This window comes from Phoenix dactylifera, chromosome 2 (assembly GCF_009389715.1).
Source record: "Phoenix dactylifera cultivar Barhee BC4 chromosome 2, palm_55x_up_171113_PBpolish2nd_filt_p, whole genome shotgun sequence".
In the NCBI taxonomy this organism is placed as follows: domain Eukaryota; kingdom Viridiplantae; phylum Streptophyta; class Magnoliopsida; order Arecales; family Arecaceae; genus Phoenix; species Phoenix dactylifera.
Genome location: NC_052393.1, coordinates 27042402 through 27061320, shown reverse-complemented (window position 1 = coordinate 27061320; position 18919 = coordinate 27042402). Strand labels below are relative to the sequence as shown.

Sequence of the window (18919 nt, the reverse complement as noted above, 5' to 3'; positions counted from 1 at the left end):
TGCCCGATTAAACTTTACCTACACTTCTCCACTTTGAGACTCTACTCGCCCCGCCCCGTTCCGAGGCAAGTACGGAACAGGAATGGGTAATGGCCTACTCGATCTATACTCGACTAATTGCCATCCCCAGTATTTTTTCCACCATAATGTAGTGAAGCTTTATGGGAGAAGATTTGGATTGTGTTTTGATTGGCTAAGGCTATGACAAACGAGTAGGCCTAGTGGCTGCCATTTAGACATCTTGGTGCCTAACGAGAATGGCTGGAAACAAACCACATCTCATGTGTGACATGAGTGAGGCCGAACTAGAAATCCCACAGGGAGTCTCTTATGGGCTAGGCTTGAGTGAGCACCTATGGGATGACAAGAGGCTGCAGGGGAAAAGAGAGGAATCGCCATGAGCAACTACAGAGAGGATGTCACATCATTATTATCACACTGTCCCTGCATTCCATGTCTTTGGATCTCCATCCATATGTTTTCCATGCAGCAAGATATGAGATTGGGGGTTCCAAGAAGTCTGGATCCTTGATGTGGATGGATTTAGGTCTAAGATTTGGAGCATATAACCAATTTGTTTGAGGTAGGTTGGAGTTTCTATCAACTTCAAATGAAATATTTTCGATCAGCTCAAGTCAAATTAGCCACTCGACCGTAACCTAATTTTAGCAATTAGATAATTGGATCGATCTCACCCTCAATTTAAAATACTTCATGCTAGATTTTGAATTTTATAGACAAGTTTCCGCAAACTTAACTAATTTTTGATGGGGTCAAGCTTCGGCAAGTGAGAGATACCTGAGCAAGATTCATCGGCGCTCGACCAAATAATAGATATTGATAACTTATTTCTGAATCTTCAAACAAATATTTCAATGAGGCATTGCACTGAAGTTGATACATAGCTCAAATTGCATTACTGGAGAGGCTCGGAAAAACCAAAATAAAAAAGAAATAATCCAACCCGAATCGAACCTATAATTTAAGATTTTGGGTTCTTTTTGGGTAGTAATCTCAAGGTAATTACTAGTTTGCAAGTGAAAATTAACCAAATCTGATAGGAGATGAAAGCCAAGGAAATTGTGCTCCTACGGCGCACGTTAGCATTTCCCGCGGCATTCTGGACGTGAGGGTGACGGTTGCTTAAAATGGACAAACAAAAGCACGGACGCCGGATGGAGTGCCTAAAAACAGTTCAAATGTGGGGAAAAAAAGGTATTAGAAGAAATACCATAAACGGACCGTTGGGACTTGACGGGGAGAAAACTATAGAGAGAGAAAAAGGGAAAGAGGAAGAGAGATGTAATAACGCGCTTGATGCCCAAAATACCCTCACTCACCACACACATTTCCCACTATGCCCATTTCCTTCCCATTATGCCCCTCCCTTCCCCTGTTTCTCCCTTGGGCTTGTTTGCTGTGTTGGGGCCCATGACTGGCCCTTTGCCTTCCTGGCTCTGAGCTTTTCTTTTGTTGGTATTTTATGGTTTCCATAACGCCTGTTACCCCCAATAACGGAGCCCTCCATTATTTTTTTTGGGTTGTAATTAATGGACTAATAATGGTCACCATATATCTAACCTAACTAGTCTAGAAATGATTTCATCAAAAATAAGATACTAACTCTTGCCAAGGTGCTACATGTTGAAATTACTGCTTTATTCGAATAAATTTTTTAGTTGAAAACGACCTTAAAATTTCAAAATATAATATATTTTAGTGAATAGCAAGAAAGTTCATTTGTGATTGTATAAACATATCGCGACAATATTTCATTATAAAATTTAATTAAATTTTAATCATTCAAGGATATTTATAATAATAAGTCAATATTTGATAATATTTTTAAACAACCGAGTAGTGATTAGTTTTTTTAAATATGTACCAAGTTGCATGCATATAGCGAGTAAGAGGAATGGATTGGTGGGACAAATAAGATGACCATGAAGTCCTATATTTAGCCTCCTTACTATCACAATCATTGTAATAGAATAACGGTCAAATGGTAATCATTAGTTATTTACTTAAAAAATCCGTTATGTATTACACATTTGTGAACTAAAGCCTCCAAAGGAAACCGTTATAACGGGCGTTAGAAGGAGAAAGAGTTCGTTCAAAGCCTTCCATCTCCCCCCATCGACCAAATCTAGTGATAGAACGCAAGAAAAAAAAAAAAAAAAAAGAGAAGGCCCCTCTTCCTTATCTCTCCCTTTCCTCTCTCTTTCTCCGTAGAATCTCTCGAAAAAAAATCAATAAAAGGAAGCCTTCGTCTCTCTCTTTCTTGGGTGATTTGATGGGCGCCCAGATCTGAGGTCCCCCTCGTCGGTCTCCATCACTCGATGACCGTAGAGTGTAGATTGCCGCAAGGTCGGATTTTTATTATTATTTTCACAAGTTTTGGAGCCTACCTACTTTGATGTTCTTTTTTATCAAATTTTAATCTTTATTGTAGGAAGAGAGCACTGGATTCTATTTGGTTCGGTTGCTCAGGCCTTTGGATTGGAATCGATGAACCTAAGATGCGTGCTTGAGGGGAGGCGGATGATAGGATGGTGGCTTTGTTAGTTCCTTTCCAACTGGTAGTTTTCTCTCTTCCGTGGAGGGTAAGTGAAGTGGGTTTTTTGATGCTGGGTCTCAGTTCCTTCTGATTCCGAGTGGAAGAGGAGAAAAGTCCTCTTTAAAAGAAGCTTATTTTGAAATGATTTAAGAGGTAAAGAAAGGGATGTTCGTTGATCTATACCATGGACCCAGTGTTATAGAGAAAAAAAGAGAGAAAAAATAAGCGGGATTGAACTCTGCTTTGCTGTTATGTTTACTTTTCTGGGTTTTATTCAGTTGAGGAATGTCAAGGTTTGAATTTGATATTGTTTTTTTTTTATTAACATATTGTTCTAATTGATGCTTTTTGGTTTATTTCTCTTGATTTTATGCAGTTTTAGAAAGGCAAGTCTGGATTTTGATGTTGGTCTGTTATTAATATTTTTGTTGTTATTGTTGCTTTTCTGCCTACTTTCCTTGATGTCATTCAATTCAAGAAAGGCATGTTTGGATTTTCGAGTTGGTCTGTTATTAATATATTGTTGCTGCTGCTGCTGCTTTAGCTTCCATTTTGTAATTGTTGTCCTTTTCTCTTCTTTTCTCAGTCACAGGGTAGGGAGAGGGTGCCAGGGCATTGAATTTAAGGGAGCTAGGGTTGGCATAGATAGATGTCGTGGGGGACGCGGAGCTGGGGCTGGTTCAGATGAGGGATGTTGGAGGTGTGGATGAACTTCCTGAAGGCCTGCTGGGGGCCGTCATCGGCTCAGTGCATCCACTCAGGCTCTGATGCAGTCGGCCGGCAAGATGGGCTGCTCTGGTACAAGGACACTGGCCAACACACAAGTGGGGAGTTCTCCATGGCTGTTGTCCAGGCAAACAACTTGCTTGAGGACCAGAGCCAGATTGAGTCAGGTCCACTCAGCTCACTGGAGTCAGGGCTGCATGGGACCTTCGTCGGGATTTATGACGGGCATGGTGGCCCGGAGACATCACGATATATCAATGATCATCTCTTCCACCATCTCAAGAGTAAGGTTCTGCAGATGGAGCTTGGATGCTTAAGCTTAGTAATTCTTCTATCTTAATGGGTTGATATTTTCTTTTTCTTTGCTTCCATCTGCTTGGAGGGCATATGAATTTTATCATTTGTAGCAAATTTTGAGTGGTTAAGAATGCATCTTCCCCCCTACTACAAGCCTGCAAATGTTGCTGCTTTCTTTCATCTGTTGAAAATATGTTAGCATGATCCGCGATCATGTCAGCGCTCAATAAATGAGCTTTATTTTGCTGCCCCCAAAATTTGGATTGTGTGCTAGTTTTTGTTTTCATTTTACTTGGCATGAAGTATATGTGCCGTCCTATCTGGATCTGAATAATCTGTGGGACTTGGATTCTAGTGAGCTTCTTGATCGAGCTAGTAATTGAGCTTATTACAACACAATGTTTCATTTTTTTGCGTCTTTGGAATTTTCATTAGTTTATCTGGAAGCATGGTGTTAGGACTATCCAATGTCTTTTTATGTGGCCATCCTTATCATTGTTTATGCCTTTTCACCTACAAGAGGGTATGTTACTGGAGGTGCACTTTTATGTTTCCTGTCATCTAGTGTGCCCCTTGACAGTAGCACTGATTCTTGCCAGGATTTGCATCTGAGCAACAGTCAATGTCAGCTGAAGTGCTAAGAAAGGCATTCCAAGCTACAGAAGAGGGGTTCTTTTCTCTGGTCGCTAAACAATGGCTTATGAAGCCTCAGATTGCAGCTGTTGGCTCTTGCTGCCTGGTTGGCGTGATCTGTGGTGGAACCTTTTATGTTGCTAATGTTGGAGATTCCCGTGTTGTTTTAGGGAGGCTTGTCAAGGCAACTGGTGAGGTTCTTGCAATCCAGTTATCAATGGAGCACAATGTGAGCATTGAGTCTGTTAGACAAGAATTACGTTCATTGCATCCAGATGATTCACAGATTGTAGTTTTGAAGCATAATGTTTGGCGTGTGAAGGGCCTCATCCAGGTACTCATTCCATACTGTGGTCATATTGTTATATTTATCGGGTTGTTATATTTAGTTTGAAGCACTAAGACAAAACAATCTTTTCCTTCTATAAGCCTTGTCATTATGATTACCTGGATGTTTGTATGCATATTCGTCATATTTATGGTGTTATCCTTTCAAATTCTCTATAGATGTTTTTTTGGCTGCCTCCAGTTTCAAGATTGCAGATAGATATGTTGAGAGTCATGAAACTTTTCTAGGTTATTTCCTATGTCTTCCCTCCTGTGATGTGCATCAGATGTCAAAGTCTGTACTCCTTTTGTTTTGTGAGATCTTTTTTTTTTTTTTTTTTATCTGGTGTTTATTTAATTTCTTTGAGGAATTTTGCTGCTTATTTTTTTTTCCGAAAAGTAACATGATTTAGCCATTCATATTGCTGGTGGCCATTATACATAGGTGCAACACAATCTGACTCCTAGTGTTGGCAAAATTACAGTAGTGATTTGCTCTATCCATATTTGCTTCTAGCTTAACAAATTCTGTACAAAATATTCACCTTGGCAGAGATCTCAGATTTATATTGGCGTCCACCCTTATTATCTCAGCCAGTACGGTGTATATAAAATCTTGGCCCTTATTCTCTCATCTCCGTACACCAATAAAGGCAGAATATAGGACAATATGATATCAAAACATTAACACAGAACTGAGATTTTTCAATCACCTTTTAACTGTGTCAAATATATTTTTTTAATTCATGAATCTCAAAATCAATGCCTAGAAAAGGTGGTGTAACCTTAGCCGAGCTTGATCAAGCTTGGCTTGAAATTATTTTTGAGCTTGAATTTTCAGATTAAGCTTGGTTCATTTATCATTCGACTGAGCCTAATTCGAGCTTCATTAGAACCCAGCTGAAGATGAGCTAATCAATCAGCTTGATTATTCAAAACAAGTTGAAATCAATTCAAGCTTGTATCAAGCTTGAAATAAGATCAACTGAAGCACAGTTTACGTTTGAATTAACATATAACCGATTTAAACAATTAAACTTAAAAAATAATTAACACTTAATTATCAAACATGAATCAAAAAAATTTATGGAACATATAATTAGATATTTTACCACTTCATAAAACATAATAATTTAACTAAGCAATCAATGGAAATGTTTATATCATAGTACATATTGTACATTATATTATAATATATAATATTTTCAGGCCTCATCAAGCTGAGCTAAAATAGTAGTTCACTTGGAAATATGAGTATAGGCTCAGGTTCAGCTCAAGAATTGGCTTGTCAAGTTGCTTATGATGCAAACTCAGGTTGAGCTTGGCTCACTGTATGTACCCCACATGCACCTGCACGTGTGCACACACATACACACACAGAAGGGGGGGAGGGAGGAGGGAGGGAGGAGAGAGAGAGAGAGACTAAAACAATGTATGAATTTATCTTTTGGGGATTTGCTAAAGCATCAGTTAGACAAAATAACATGGTGCCAAGAAAGTTCATGTAGTTACTTATTATAAGACATTTACTTTGAGAATCCAAACCATTGATTATGATCTAAACTTCTTAGAACACTTGCAAATGAAAATTCAACTCTTAAATCAAATTGAAAAATCATATGTGCCTTTAGAAATATCCTTATATAGGAAATCATCAAACATTTAATTTTTGGTTTCTAGACCTTTTAATATAATCATCTGACAATGTATTTTTTTATTTTCACTTTAGATGCTCTGTCATTGTTCTGCAGTTATGGGTTGGGTCCTCAATTACAGGATACTCTCTCATCTATGTGTGTGTCATTTAGCAGGTCATATACTTGGAAGGATTTAGGGATTCTGTATTATAGCTAGGCATTCAGACTGTCGTAACTGACCAATGCGACCATGTGATTGACATTTTTATATTTATGTATTTAATGCCTTGGCTGAATTACAAGAATGCCCTTGACCTTAAAATCTTGAAATAAAAGCAGAGGTATTTAGGTAATCTGCATTTTGAGTAAACTTCTCTGATTTAGTTTGTGTATGCAAACACACATACAGACATACACACAGAAACATATATGTATGTGCATGCATTGCATTTGTAGGCCTCTAAGAACTTGTCGTCTCCTAGAATGGCATCTTATTTGATCCCTCATTCACAAAAGTATGATTTCTCTGCAGGTATCTAGGTCCATTGGAGATATATACCTAAAAAAGGCAGAGTTTAACAGGGAGCCTTTGTATGCGAAGTTTCGTCTTCGAGAACCTTTCAAAAGGCCAATACTTAGTTCTGAACCTTCAATTTTGGTGCAACCTTTACAGCCACTAGATCAGTTTCTTATATTTGCCTCTGATGGACTTTGGGAGCACATCAGCAATCAGGAAGCAGTTGACATTGTTCAAAACCATCCCAGCAGTGTATGTTTTCCATCTCAATCATGGTCTTTCATACAAAATCAAAAGAAATTATGTGCCTTTTGGTTCAGGAATAGTTGGCTGAGAATTATACATTTTGCAAAACATCACTGTAGATTTAGAGTAACTAGTTACTTGATGTTAGTTACTGGTATGGGAAATAAACGTATTGCTTTTAATGTTATGCAGATTTAAGTTGGTCTGTTTTTTCTCCAGATGAGAGCAATACTTGTACATTGGCAGTATATGTCAATGGACAGGCTATAAATCTCCACGTTCTTGGGTCTTTTATGTTTAGTAAATGCAAATGAGGCTTAACAGAGCTTGTAAGATGATAGTAAGATCAGTAACATTAAATAAGTCCGCTTGTTGGGCAAGTATTCTGGCATAGGTACATAGAACCAGTATAGGAGAGACAAGAATACTATAGCACTGTAATACACTCTACTATGGTTAGGATTTGGGAGTTCTCTCAAATGCCTTCGAAATTGATGGATGAATGAGTTTTTGGTTCAATGCATGTTCAAGAAGATAAAAAAGTACTTCATTAAGGAAGTAGCTAGAAGGTTTTGCAAGGGGTTCAGGAGACTTGTAAAACCCTAGATTGAAGTTGTCTAAACAATTAAAAATATTGCATCAAATCAAAATTTTACCCAAGCTAAAAGTCCACTTGTATGGGACAGAAAAGACTCTTGGTTGTTTCTATATTGACAGTATCATATATTTTGATGCATGGAGATGAAGTTGCCTGTGAAAAATTTGAATGTCATCAATAAATAAGAGTTGAACTAGAAGTGAATTAAAAACTGAATACTATGTTAATTGGTACACATGTAAAGGAGGATTATTTTGGATCAACATTTTTTGAAGAGAGTTTAGCAGTCATGATGCAATATATATTTGTAACGTACATAGATGTTTCTATGCTATCCACATTTGGAACATTCCATTTTCTCTTTTATTAGTTTATCTATGTTTATAGTTTGTGAATTAGTTCTGTACATGCATCATAATTTTCACAGATGGATGCACAGGCACATAGGTGGCTCATCTAGGCACCTGGACAACCCAACTGTCTTTTTGCTTGGTGCTTCCAAGGCCTGAGGCTGTTGCCTAAGTGCCTAGGTTGGCACTTGGGAAGGGCTGCTTTTGTGTTGTGCAAGCAGCTTATTCCTTTGTTTATTGAAGACATTAAATCTTTAACTTGTTCTCTTATTAAGTGCATAAATATTTACTTGAAGAGAGAGAGAAATTGAGTATATTTACTTGAAGCTAGAGCATGTCATGTTGTTTGGAAACATTAGATGCTTTTAATCATTTAATAGGAAATTTGTTAAGCAAGAATAGATCAATAAAAACAATTTTTTTCTTATACCATAAATCAGGTAATTGACAAAATTATGATTTATCAACTTAATAGTTTTGGGTTTTCTTTTTGTTAACCATGTTCTATGTATCAGGGTATCATGACTCTATTTATGATAGAGTGCCTATTTTGTTAACTTTTTAGGCATTTTCAACTCTAGGAACTTGCCTTGATGCCTAAGTATTTAGGTAGTTTGCTTAGGCCTTTAAAGGGGTTAACGCCTAGGACTACCTAGGCAGTTTGATGACCTCGAGATCTATCTTAGTGTGGTATCTAACTAATAGGACTATCATGCATAACTGTATATATTAACCAAATGCTCGATATTATCCACTCCACTTGCTTCTCTATCGTTTTTAGGATCTATTTTTTTGGAAAACAAATTTCAGGATCAAATCACAATAATCTCATTATAGCTTTAAAGCCCTGTATTTCAAAGTTCAGCCTTAATGAATTATCACTGTTAGATGCCATCATAAAGCTTTATGTGCCAATCCCTTTGTTGGACCATGTTATTGGAGCATCACCTATTGATGACTCTTCATCAATCAACTGCAGGAAAGCTTCCCTTCAGAAAAAAAAAAAAAAACTGCAAGAAAGCTTCCCTTCATAAAAATAAAAAAAAACTGCAGGAAAGCTTACTAAATTTCAGCTGAACCAAAGAGCTTTGGTTTGGGTTTTATGTGAGCCCTAACCCACCCTTCTATTTAAAGTTTTAAAAACCGGGCTCAGGTCTGGTACCCTTTTCTGGCTGGAATTGTACGGTATTAGGTCATCCAACACTGACACATGGATGAGGCTTTATACTAGTACCATATAGGGATGACCAGAAATCAAACCGAAAAAACAAAAACTAGCATGTTGTAGATTGTTGTCTACCCTACAACATACCCAAAATTCAAATTTTTAAAAAAATCAACTTGAATTTCCCCCTTTTTTTCTGATTTTTGCCAACTTTGGGCCCAAAATGGGAGAGATTAGAGGGCTTCACTCGAATGCAGTGCCCTCCCCTGCTGCAGTGCTGGTGAAACTTCCTCGGTGAGAGGAAAAAACCCTCTCCTCCCCTTCTTTCTCTCCTCTCCCTCTCCTCTTTCACTCTCTTTCTCATGGGGTTAGGGCAGTTTGGGTGGTTCGCTACTTTTATAACTTCCCCACCCCCAACCCGACCCTGAGTTGCCACCTTCTGATCGCTCTCTTCCTCTCTCTCGCATTCAGCTAGTTAGGGTTTCGACCCCCCCAGCCTCCGTCGACACCTCCAACAATGACCATAGATACGCATTTCACCCTCTCTCTATCTTTCATCTCTCTCAATCTCTCTCGCTCTTGAATATCATGACCTTGGCGCCGTCTCTTTTTCCTCTCTCTTAGTCTCTCTCTCTCCTAAAGATAACAACAACCTCGGCGGCTTTGCCTCCCTCTCTCTTTCTCCTCTCTCTCTCTCCCCCTCCTTTTCTTTCTCCCTCCCCGTCCCCTAGTTCCAATACACATTGGGTTGGTACAATACGTACCGATAACGTACCGAATTGGTCGCCAACTGGTACAATCTCTTGTACTAGTTCGATAAACCTTGTATTTGGCAAGATCTACTTTTCATTGGAACTCTATATGTCATACCTCATCCGAATTAGGTTTTGACTTGTATTATTACCTCTTTTGCTCTAATTTGTATCAACTAAATAGTTGTTTTCCTTTAATTACTATTACTTAGTCTTAGCTAAACCCTCTTTAGATTCCTTATTAAGTTTTCAGCTTTTAGAATGCCCATTTGTCTTTCTTTATCTTTATTTTTATTTGAAATTTTAATGTTCTTAGTTTGATCTAGTCCCTTTTCTTCCTTTATTTATTTAAGCATAGGAGCTTGTTCGGTCCTTTGGAACCTAGTGGGATTGATCATCAATTTTCCTCATCTAAGTCATCATTTAGCAAATCTTACATGTCCTCTCTAAGTTTCTTAATCTCCATCTTGTTTGAAAATTTGTAATTCCATTATTTTGCCTATTCAGTAATTTGCTTCGGGATCTTTGGTTCTTAGCTTAGGATTGTGAAATCAAGGTAAAAGCTAGGTCAAAAATATGACTCCACCTTGTGAAGATCAAAAATATAAGTGGGTTTAGGAATGATGTTTTCGAGGACTCTGTTAGACTCCTAGTTATACGAGCAACCTCGGATTAAGTTGGTTGGTATCCATTCAAGATAAAAAAAACAAATACACAAATAACTTTGGAGAATAAATATGCAGAATGAATACAATATTCTCGCATATGATTTATGTTTTAAGATTATCAAGCTATTTATAACATTATTTATAGTCCTTCAGATAGGGTTTTCTAAATGAAATACTCCTTTATATGATAAGGATATTTTGAGATTTTTAGGTGGCTTGATACCTGGGTTGTATTTTAAGATCGTGTAGTAGATTATTAGGTATTTTATGGCAGGTGGGAACATTAAGTTAACATTATACAGTTCTTTTTCAGCATGAACTAATCCATATCCAATAGCTGAATTTTAGGTTATGCACTAGTATCTCATGATAAATTATTTATTTATCTGGATTTATATCGAACTTGATATTAGAGTCAGGCTTTAAAATTAAATATATACAGCATAACCCCTGAATTATACACTTGTATTCAATGTATTTCATACTCAAATGTGAATATTAGTTCAATATTGAACCTAATATATTTTTTTGATTCCAACTTCGATTATACTGTATCATGTTAGACTCAGGTTTGGTTCTAATTTTTAGATGTCAAGACTCTTAGTTTGTACTCCAGGGTTCTATGATTAATTATCTCTACTTAAGCAATGTTTTAAATCCTAGCAGAATGGGGGGTGTCTTGTCCCATTCTTATGAGAAAATGAGATTGGGACAAGGGCAGGAGTCAAAAACTCATCCATGTACGGAACGAAGAAGAAATAGGAAATAAGGAGGGAAAGAAGAAGAAAAGGAGAAAAAGAAAGAAAGGAAAGGAAGGAAAGGAAGGAAGGAAGGGTGAAAAAAAAGAAAGGAAGGAAGGAAGGAAGAAGGAAAAGAAAGAAAAAGGAAAGAAAGAAAGGAAGGAAGAAGAAAAAGAAAGAAAGAGAGGAAAGAAAGAATAAAGGAAATAAACAAAGAAAGAAAGAAAGAAAAGAAAGAAGGGGAGAAGATGGAGGGTACTAACCGTGATGCTCGACTGGGACAACCGGCGGATCGGGGCGGGACAGGGGGGCATCCTGTTTTATAGAGAAACTGGGACACACCCATCCCATGGGATCGAAATCTTGTATTTGAGTATTAAGCTAGCTACTTGAATCTAATTCATGTTGGAATCAAGACTTGAATCAAACTATGTCATGACCTCTGAATTATACACCATCATTTGTGATAAGTTATTTATTCATTTGTTGGATCACCATATATCTGCATCTTTACATTTAGAACTAGATACTAAGCTAATATTTAAACCTAGCTAATATAGTTTCTATCAGTCTCAAGTTTTATCCAAACTAGTTTTAGGATCTGTATCCATCAAATGAAAGGATTATGCTAATTAATTATGACTTAACTTTATGTTGAAGCCAAACTAATACAATACTCCTGACTTAATTCAAATCCAGGTTTATTTCTGGGTCAGTTTAATGAACTCATTGGATAATTCATTTGGGTGAAACTAAAATAATTCATATCATGGTTCCTCTTTCTCACAATTACTCCCAAAATTTAAAACAGGTTCCTTAAACTTGTATTGAGATGAAATGCAAACCCAATTTGATGAATCAGTTTTAAATTAATCTCAGCCAACTTGGACTCAATGGCAATGATGGGACAACTCCTAAATAAGTTGAAGTGAACCAAGTTATATTTGGGTTGACATTTGTCCCCATCAATTCATCAGGTGAGGTTAGCACTTGACATAATTAAGTCAAGATCCTATACGGCAAGGGCTCAAACTGACAATTGTCTCAGGGATTGTTTATGTCCAGACTCATCTCGAACTTGTTCAATCTCAACCATACCCAAACTAGGTAATCGATTTAGGCAAATCATATTCTTTAAGATGAATAATTTAAGACTTCTGTTAGTATCATGCAGTTCCATTTGGTCAGGTGTAGTTTCATTTGAGTCAATTTGGACTCAATGATGAAATAGCTACTATATATTATCCATAAAGAGGCTTTAATGACTCAGGTTCTAATTGGTTCATTCTTGACTCATCCAACTAATTGAGAAGATCAATACTAGGCACAATCCGGTCCGAGTTCAGATTTAAATAGACTTGACCTTTGTCTTCTGTATGGAATAAAGCAAAAATCCTAGACATAGTTGAATCAGACTCTTGATGGGCTTTTGTTCTCAACTTCACATCAGTTCTTGGGTCCACCATGGGGAGGAGTCCTTTTTGGCTAGGCAATGGGACAGAATGCTCTCTGTGAAAATAGAATGTGCTCTGCTGAGTCAGTCGTCAAATGCAAGTCCTTCAATGGTTACCCAACTCATTGATTACTTGCTCATATTGGGTTAAGAGATGAATAATTGAAATGAGCCCAATTTAAGAACTAAGAATCAGATGGCTGTGACTTATGCTTGATAGAGTCCAGCTCAGCAAGAAAGTGATGGTGGGCTCATGCAGGTGCATATGCATTGGTCCATCCTCTTGACCCTTGAGACCACAACTATCAGCAAAACCATCAAACAATCATTTTAATGGTTGCGATGTTTTAACAATCACTATCTACTCGATTGGATGCATGTTAAAAAACACTCCAAACAAGGATTCTTTTGCTTTTTGATTGTAGTAGCATGAACCATTTGATGGTTTATTTTTCTTTTCCTACTTTTGTTTAACCTTTAGAATTTTGTCAAAACATGCCTACCTACTAATCTTCCCATCATTCTTTCATTTTCAATCCCCTGATTTTTCTGATTCATTTGTCAGCTTCTTTGTTTTAATGTATTAAGCATCTGTTTTGTATTGTCACGTACTCTGCGACACATTTGGCCCAACGAATATTTGTTGCTTTTCTCTCTTTTGCCTGCTTCAGTGCTAGTTCGGTTTCTTATTTTTTGCCTTTCAAGATATCATTTCACCTCCTCACCCTAGTCATCTTGGTCATGGTCCACACTCAGTACATGTGCATATAAATTATTTGTTCTACTTTCCTGACCCCTTTTACATTCCTTTCCTGTATTTGGTCTTCCTTTTACAAGTCATTTGAGTGCATTGGTGATTCAGTTCAAATCACTGCTGGTTATGTGCATCTTTATACTCAGTGAATTTGCTTCAATTGGTCCCATATTCCTTTCCTGGTAGATTCTGTGGAGCGTCCAACACTGTCATCTGCTTTAATAAATTACAGTAGGCACTTGAAAGTCTACATAAATGCTCTTGCATTTGCTGCCTTAATATCATCATAGTTTAGAGACTAACTGTTCACTTTACAGATATCTGTCTCGAGCATCCTGGCCTTCTTTATATTTGCTTCAGATTTTTAGGATACTTGCTTTGGCTCTGATGCTTTTTTGTAAAATATGGAAAATTATTGTTACATGGATATTTTAAATAAATTAAACAGAACATGTTATTTTGTGCTCAACTCGGTATCTCCTTTAGTCTCACGTATACTCCTTTCTGTTAATTCTTCTCTTTAGCATCATTGAAGTTTAATCTCATTGTCTCCCTAACTAGCCTGAATTTCATGAACTGTAAACACTGTTTTCATGTTATCCTTAGAGGTTCACTTTGTCAAACTTAATTTTTCGTGAGACTTTTGTTTGATGGAACTCACTTCTTGTGACATTTTGTCAGTCACCTTCATCAGGTCGCTATTTGTATTGTTAGCAGTTATGACATTTTAGCTTCTCTTGACATCATTTAGCCTATTTTACTTTCAGCTTCGTCATGTGATTCGCTCCTTAGTGCCCTCTTGTCCTCCACTGTATTAGTACTTCCTCATGCTCATAGAGCTTGCACCCATGGTTGTGTTTATCATCTTGAGCAGACTGGTACTTCCTCATAACAATCTTGAATTTCCTTGTACTAGAGCAAAATCTTCTAAAACATTAAAGAGGATAAAATGGGAAAGTGACTTTTCATTCTTATAGGGCACCATTTTCCAAGGAAAGAAATGTTGATTATTATATACAATACCATTTACAACTACGTGATGGCTAGCTTTCATTTTTGACTAGAATGAAAATTACTGTTTGTCTGATCTCGCTCTAGTGACCTACCTTGAGATTTATTTTAAAAACGTCTTTGTTAAATTTCATAGAATATGGAATTAATTGAGATGAAGCAAGATGTTATTATGCTGCCATTTGTTTTCTTGCCCAATGTGGTTTCATAAGCAAGGAGGAAGGAGGAAACTCTTGTAAAAGCTAAATGAGAAGAAGGGTAGCTTGGGGAAAGATTTAGGGCTAAGCTGATCCTAACCTCAAGGATCATTAAGTGAAGTTAGGAGAAGATCAAATCTTTCACATCCTTACTCAAGATCAACTTGCATCCACGAAAAGCTTGAATGTAGTATTTCAGGAACAATGACATTCAACATCATAATTGAATTCTTATCCCTGTGATTGACAAGAGGACAACAGAAGTTTCATGTTGAAGATAATGATAGCATCATAGTTAAATACATGGATTTGTGTATAAGATTGATTTGTAGAGGAATACAAGAGGTATTGATAGTGGGGATGGTCCAAAATAACTTATGGATGCCTTCTTTGTTTCATGAGGAAGATGCATTTTGGACATAAATATATGATCACATTTCCTCTTTTAGATATTGTTCACTAAAATTATTCTTCATTATCAACCAAGTATTATCTTGAAGACATATAGGGGTCTACACGGAACATCCTCTCTATCTTTAATGTGTTGATTGATTTTTGTTATTTTCCTATAAGTCTTAACAAGGATATCCACATATTCATAAGTAGAATTTTGAAATGGTACAGGAGTGGGAATAATGCCTAATATTATATTCCAAGTGATCCCCTGCCTCCCTCCTTTTTTATCTCTTGCAGCAGATATGGTTTTATTACATAATTTGAAATTTCTTTTATTTTCAAAAAGGGCTCTACGTAAAGTTCTTTAACAATTTCATTCTCAAGATGAATTTCATATATTAATCTTGGATGTTTGTTATATAAAAAAATGTGTTACCAGTTTTCTTAATCTTGGATTTTTCTTAATGATGTGTTAAAAAAATGTGTTACATCAAATTATACTTAAATTCATTAAAAAAGTTCAAAAAGAGTGATTACCAATTAATTTTTTTTGAGAACTCCAAAAAAAAGAAACTTGGGCGTGCTGGTCCGTGTACATGGAAAACCAGCTGTTCGCCTTGGTCTATTTTTCTAGAATGGTCCCAAACCATGATACCCCGATGAAAAGAGGTAAGGGCTTAATGACAGTACCTCATAAATGCATACTGCAGCCGTTCCTTATGCACCTATTAATGGAATTCCAAATAGGTTTGGGCTATGGTATACCATACCATACTGAACTGGATGGTAGGGAGTGTACCATATGGATTCGCTACTGGTACACGATATGGGGGGCATACCGATATTCGGTACACTGAACCAGCCCCCATCTTAGGTGAACTGACATAGTGATAGGGTGGCACCGGTATGGAGCCCGGTACCGAGACGGTGTATCTTGGTTTGGACTGTAAGCAATTTTGCATGTTGGTACCTAACGGTGTAGGTGGATTGGTTGGCTCTACATGACCCCCACAGCAAGTCCCTGATTAATGAGTTCAATTGAACAGTGGACCTATTAAAACCCACAATTATAACTTCACTAGCAGACCTGTATTCTACTATACAAAGCTAGGGTGAAGTTGGGGTCAGACTTGATCATGTTTGCTTTCGTGGTCATTCAAATATTTAGGATTGAGTGTCACCCAAGTGGGGAGAACATGAATCAAGCATCAGGTCAACCCTGAAGGCTTTATTCTGTGAGCTTTTTATCTTCAATGAACAAATTGTTTGTCTGTCTACTGCTCTCAGTTGAGTTTACTTGCATACAAGTCGGATTTAAGAGCAAATTCATCAGAAATTATTCTTCACTAGTTGTATTTTATTAATGCTAGTATTCTAGTATATGCTTGACTTGTAAGTGGGAACTCGTGTTGTGTATTAATGTAGATAAGATTTGTTCAGGGAAAATTTTCCATTTGAGATAAGTATTAAAAAAATAAGTATGCCTAATGAAATTTGCTATTTCAGACAGTGGATATGTCAAATATGCCTGTATCACTGAGGAACTATAAAGGTCTAAACTCTAAAGTAACTATTTTTGTAATGAAAAAGATAAGAAGCTTCGCCCTTGATGAATTTCGGATGCATCGAGATTACTTAATTCTTTTGGGGATTTGTACCTTGATAAGAAGTCAGACATTACTACCCGCTTTCCTGTTATGCAATGCCAGAAACAAATCTATTATGATTTGCGTCAAAAGTTTCTGGGTTAGAAAAAGGAAAAGCATATAAATTTGCCATGGCATGAGATATTGGTGATGATTTTGGACAAGGAAGAGACTTAATTGCTAATGGTTCTGGGTTCTTATTTAAAGACAATAGGTGGCATGTCCTACACTTAGCAGCATTCTTTATTTGTATCTTATTTTTTTATTATTAAAGAAGCTTGTGAGATACTTCTAAAATATCAAGTGAAAAATTAAGTAAAACATATTGTAGTTTCTGATCCATGGATTAAATATTTACGTCAAAGAACTGGACCTTGTGCTCTTTGTGCAGTTTACAGCATCCTCATCTGCATAGGTTTTTAAGGCCCAGCCAGATACAGCATACAAGGAGTTGAACTTCCTTCAACTGCTTGCATGTCACTGATTTCTAGAGATTTGTGAAAACTTCATACTGCTATCTCTTTTGGAGGCTTCTACACAAGTATAATCATACAAGATATCTAAGCAAAGTGCACCCTTCACACATATATGGTTGATCTTTTGCACATCCATCCGCTTATATAGACGGAGGAAAATATTTAAAGCTTTAGCTGGTTGTTATTGTGCAATTTAGTCACTTCTTTTGTTGAAACACCATGTGATTTATTCTCACACTCTCACTGCAAAAGGTAATAATCAGAATTAATTTATTCTCTGTATTATTGAGCAAGGCATTTAGCTGACCAGTCCGAGATTTATATTTAACACTATTGCACATTCTCAAAAATACAGACGTTGACATATTATTATGAAGTTATAGGGTTAGGATCCCTGCCTTGTCATGCAGAAGCATATGGGAAACCACTTTTTCTTACCTGAAGGCAATTTGCATCAAAGGAATTAATCATTGTTATCTGCCATTTTCTGCAGGGAAGCGCTCGGAGGCTCGTGAAGGCTGCGCTGCAAGAAGCAGCCAAGAAAAGAGAGATGAGGTACTCTGATCTCAAGAAGATCGATCGTGGGGTGCGTCGGCATTTCCATGATGACATCACCGTCATAGTTGTGTACCTTGATTCAAATCTTATAAGCAAGGCCACCTCAAACAGAGGCCCCACTCTGTCTGTCAGAGGGGGTGGCATCACTCTACCTGCGAACTCTCTTGCACCTTGCATGACTCCCACAGAACTCAGTAACCCTTGACAAAGCCAGCTCAACTGTTCTACCATCCTATATGAAACTGAACACTTGACCTTACTTTAATCACATGATCTGAAAAAATGGGAGGTGAAGCAGCTCATGTTGTTTACATATACTATAAAATTGTGCTGAAAAGAATCAGTTCCCTTTATGTTATGTTTATAAAACAGGGGAGCTCCTACTTCTAGTTTCTAAATAGCTGGAAGAGAACTTAAAGGTGAAAATTAAATTATTTGGTAGTATTTTTCATTTCTTCCAGTCACTGTTTTAACTCTCATTCCTCTTTCTAAAGAGCTGTGTTTCTGGCAGTGTGTGTTGTCTCATATATTTATTCTTTTGTTGGGTTTTCTACTCTACTTTGAAGGGATGAGTAAAATGTTATATGGGAAGCTCAGATTCTCAGAAGCACCCCTGTACTTAATCATAATTTTTGTGATGGTGTTCGGTGGAGTTGTTCATCTTGGCCCAGATGGTTTTACTGGTATTGTTTACCTCCCAATATGATAATATCATGTTTCTTGGGGCTAAACGCTTTGCTGATACAAATAGAAGAAATTTTGAAGTAACCAATATTCTTGAACAAATGTATGCTGATATTTTCTCATTATTGTTTACTTTTAAATACTTTAAAATAAATTTTAAATTAATATCTTAATACAGTTGTAAATTTTTGATTTAATATTGATCAAGATATCAATAAATTGGTCAGCTAAGATCTTATGAAATCTTGGTTTTGTTGAAAATTTATTATTTTCATATCGACGAGATAAGTCATTTGGGTTCATCTTAGTCCGGACCACCCATTGAGATTACTGAAATCTAGGGCTTTAAAACTTTGATTTGGCAGGATAAAGAGTAGATTATTCCCTTGTTTATTTCAATTTTTCCTACAAGCAAACAAAGCTAAAGAGAATAATATCTTGCTATCAAATACCAATTTACTAATGCAGTTGTAGCATTTACGTGTTAGTATCATAGTCCTATAAAATAAGTTTGGGCTGGATTTTATTCAA

At 36.8% G+C, this 18919-nt stretch overlaps 1 protein-coding gene across 4 annotated transcripts; it reads left to right on the top strand.

Moving 5' to 3' along the window:
* Window positions 1–2153: 2153 nt before the first annotated feature.
* LOC103708678 (probable protein phosphatase 2C 60) lies at window positions 2154–18311 on the top strand. Of its 4 annotated transcripts, none has more exons than XM_008793723.4 (6): window positions 2154–2367; window positions 2453–2579; window positions 3144–3567; window positions 4180–4547; window positions 6710–6946; window positions 17640–18311. In XM_008793723.4, the coding sequence occupies exons 3-6, from the start codon at window positions 3249–3251 to the stop codon at window positions 17907–17909; spliced, it is 1194 nt and encodes a 397-aa protein (XP_008791945.1). In that variant the 5' UTR covers window positions 2154–2367; window positions 2453–2579; window positions 3144–3248; the 3' UTR covers window positions 17910–18311. The 4 variants fall into 4 exon arrangements, with proteins under 4 accessions (XP_008791945.1, XP_008791944.1, XP_008791943.1 ...); XM_008793722.4 differs by having other exon boundaries at window positions 2453–2603; XM_008793721.4 differs by having other exon boundaries at window positions 2453–2710.
* Window positions 18312–18919: the final 608 nt, after the last annotated feature.

Excerpts from the sequence above, each read along its gene's own strand:
- LOC103708678 (XM_008793723.4), top strand. The coding sequence starts at position 3,249 with ATGTTGGAGGTGTGGATGAACTTCCTGAAGGCCTGCTGGGGGCCGTCA. Across the intron at positions 3,568-4,179 it reads TCTCTTCCACCATCTCAAGA|GATTTGCATCTGAGCAACAG; the intron begins GTAAGGTTCTGC and ends GATTCTTGCCAG. Across the intron at positions 6,947-17,639 it reads TTCAAAACCATCCCAGCAGT|GGAAGCGCTCGGAGGCTCGT; the intron begins GTATGTTTTCCA and ends CATTTTCTGCAG.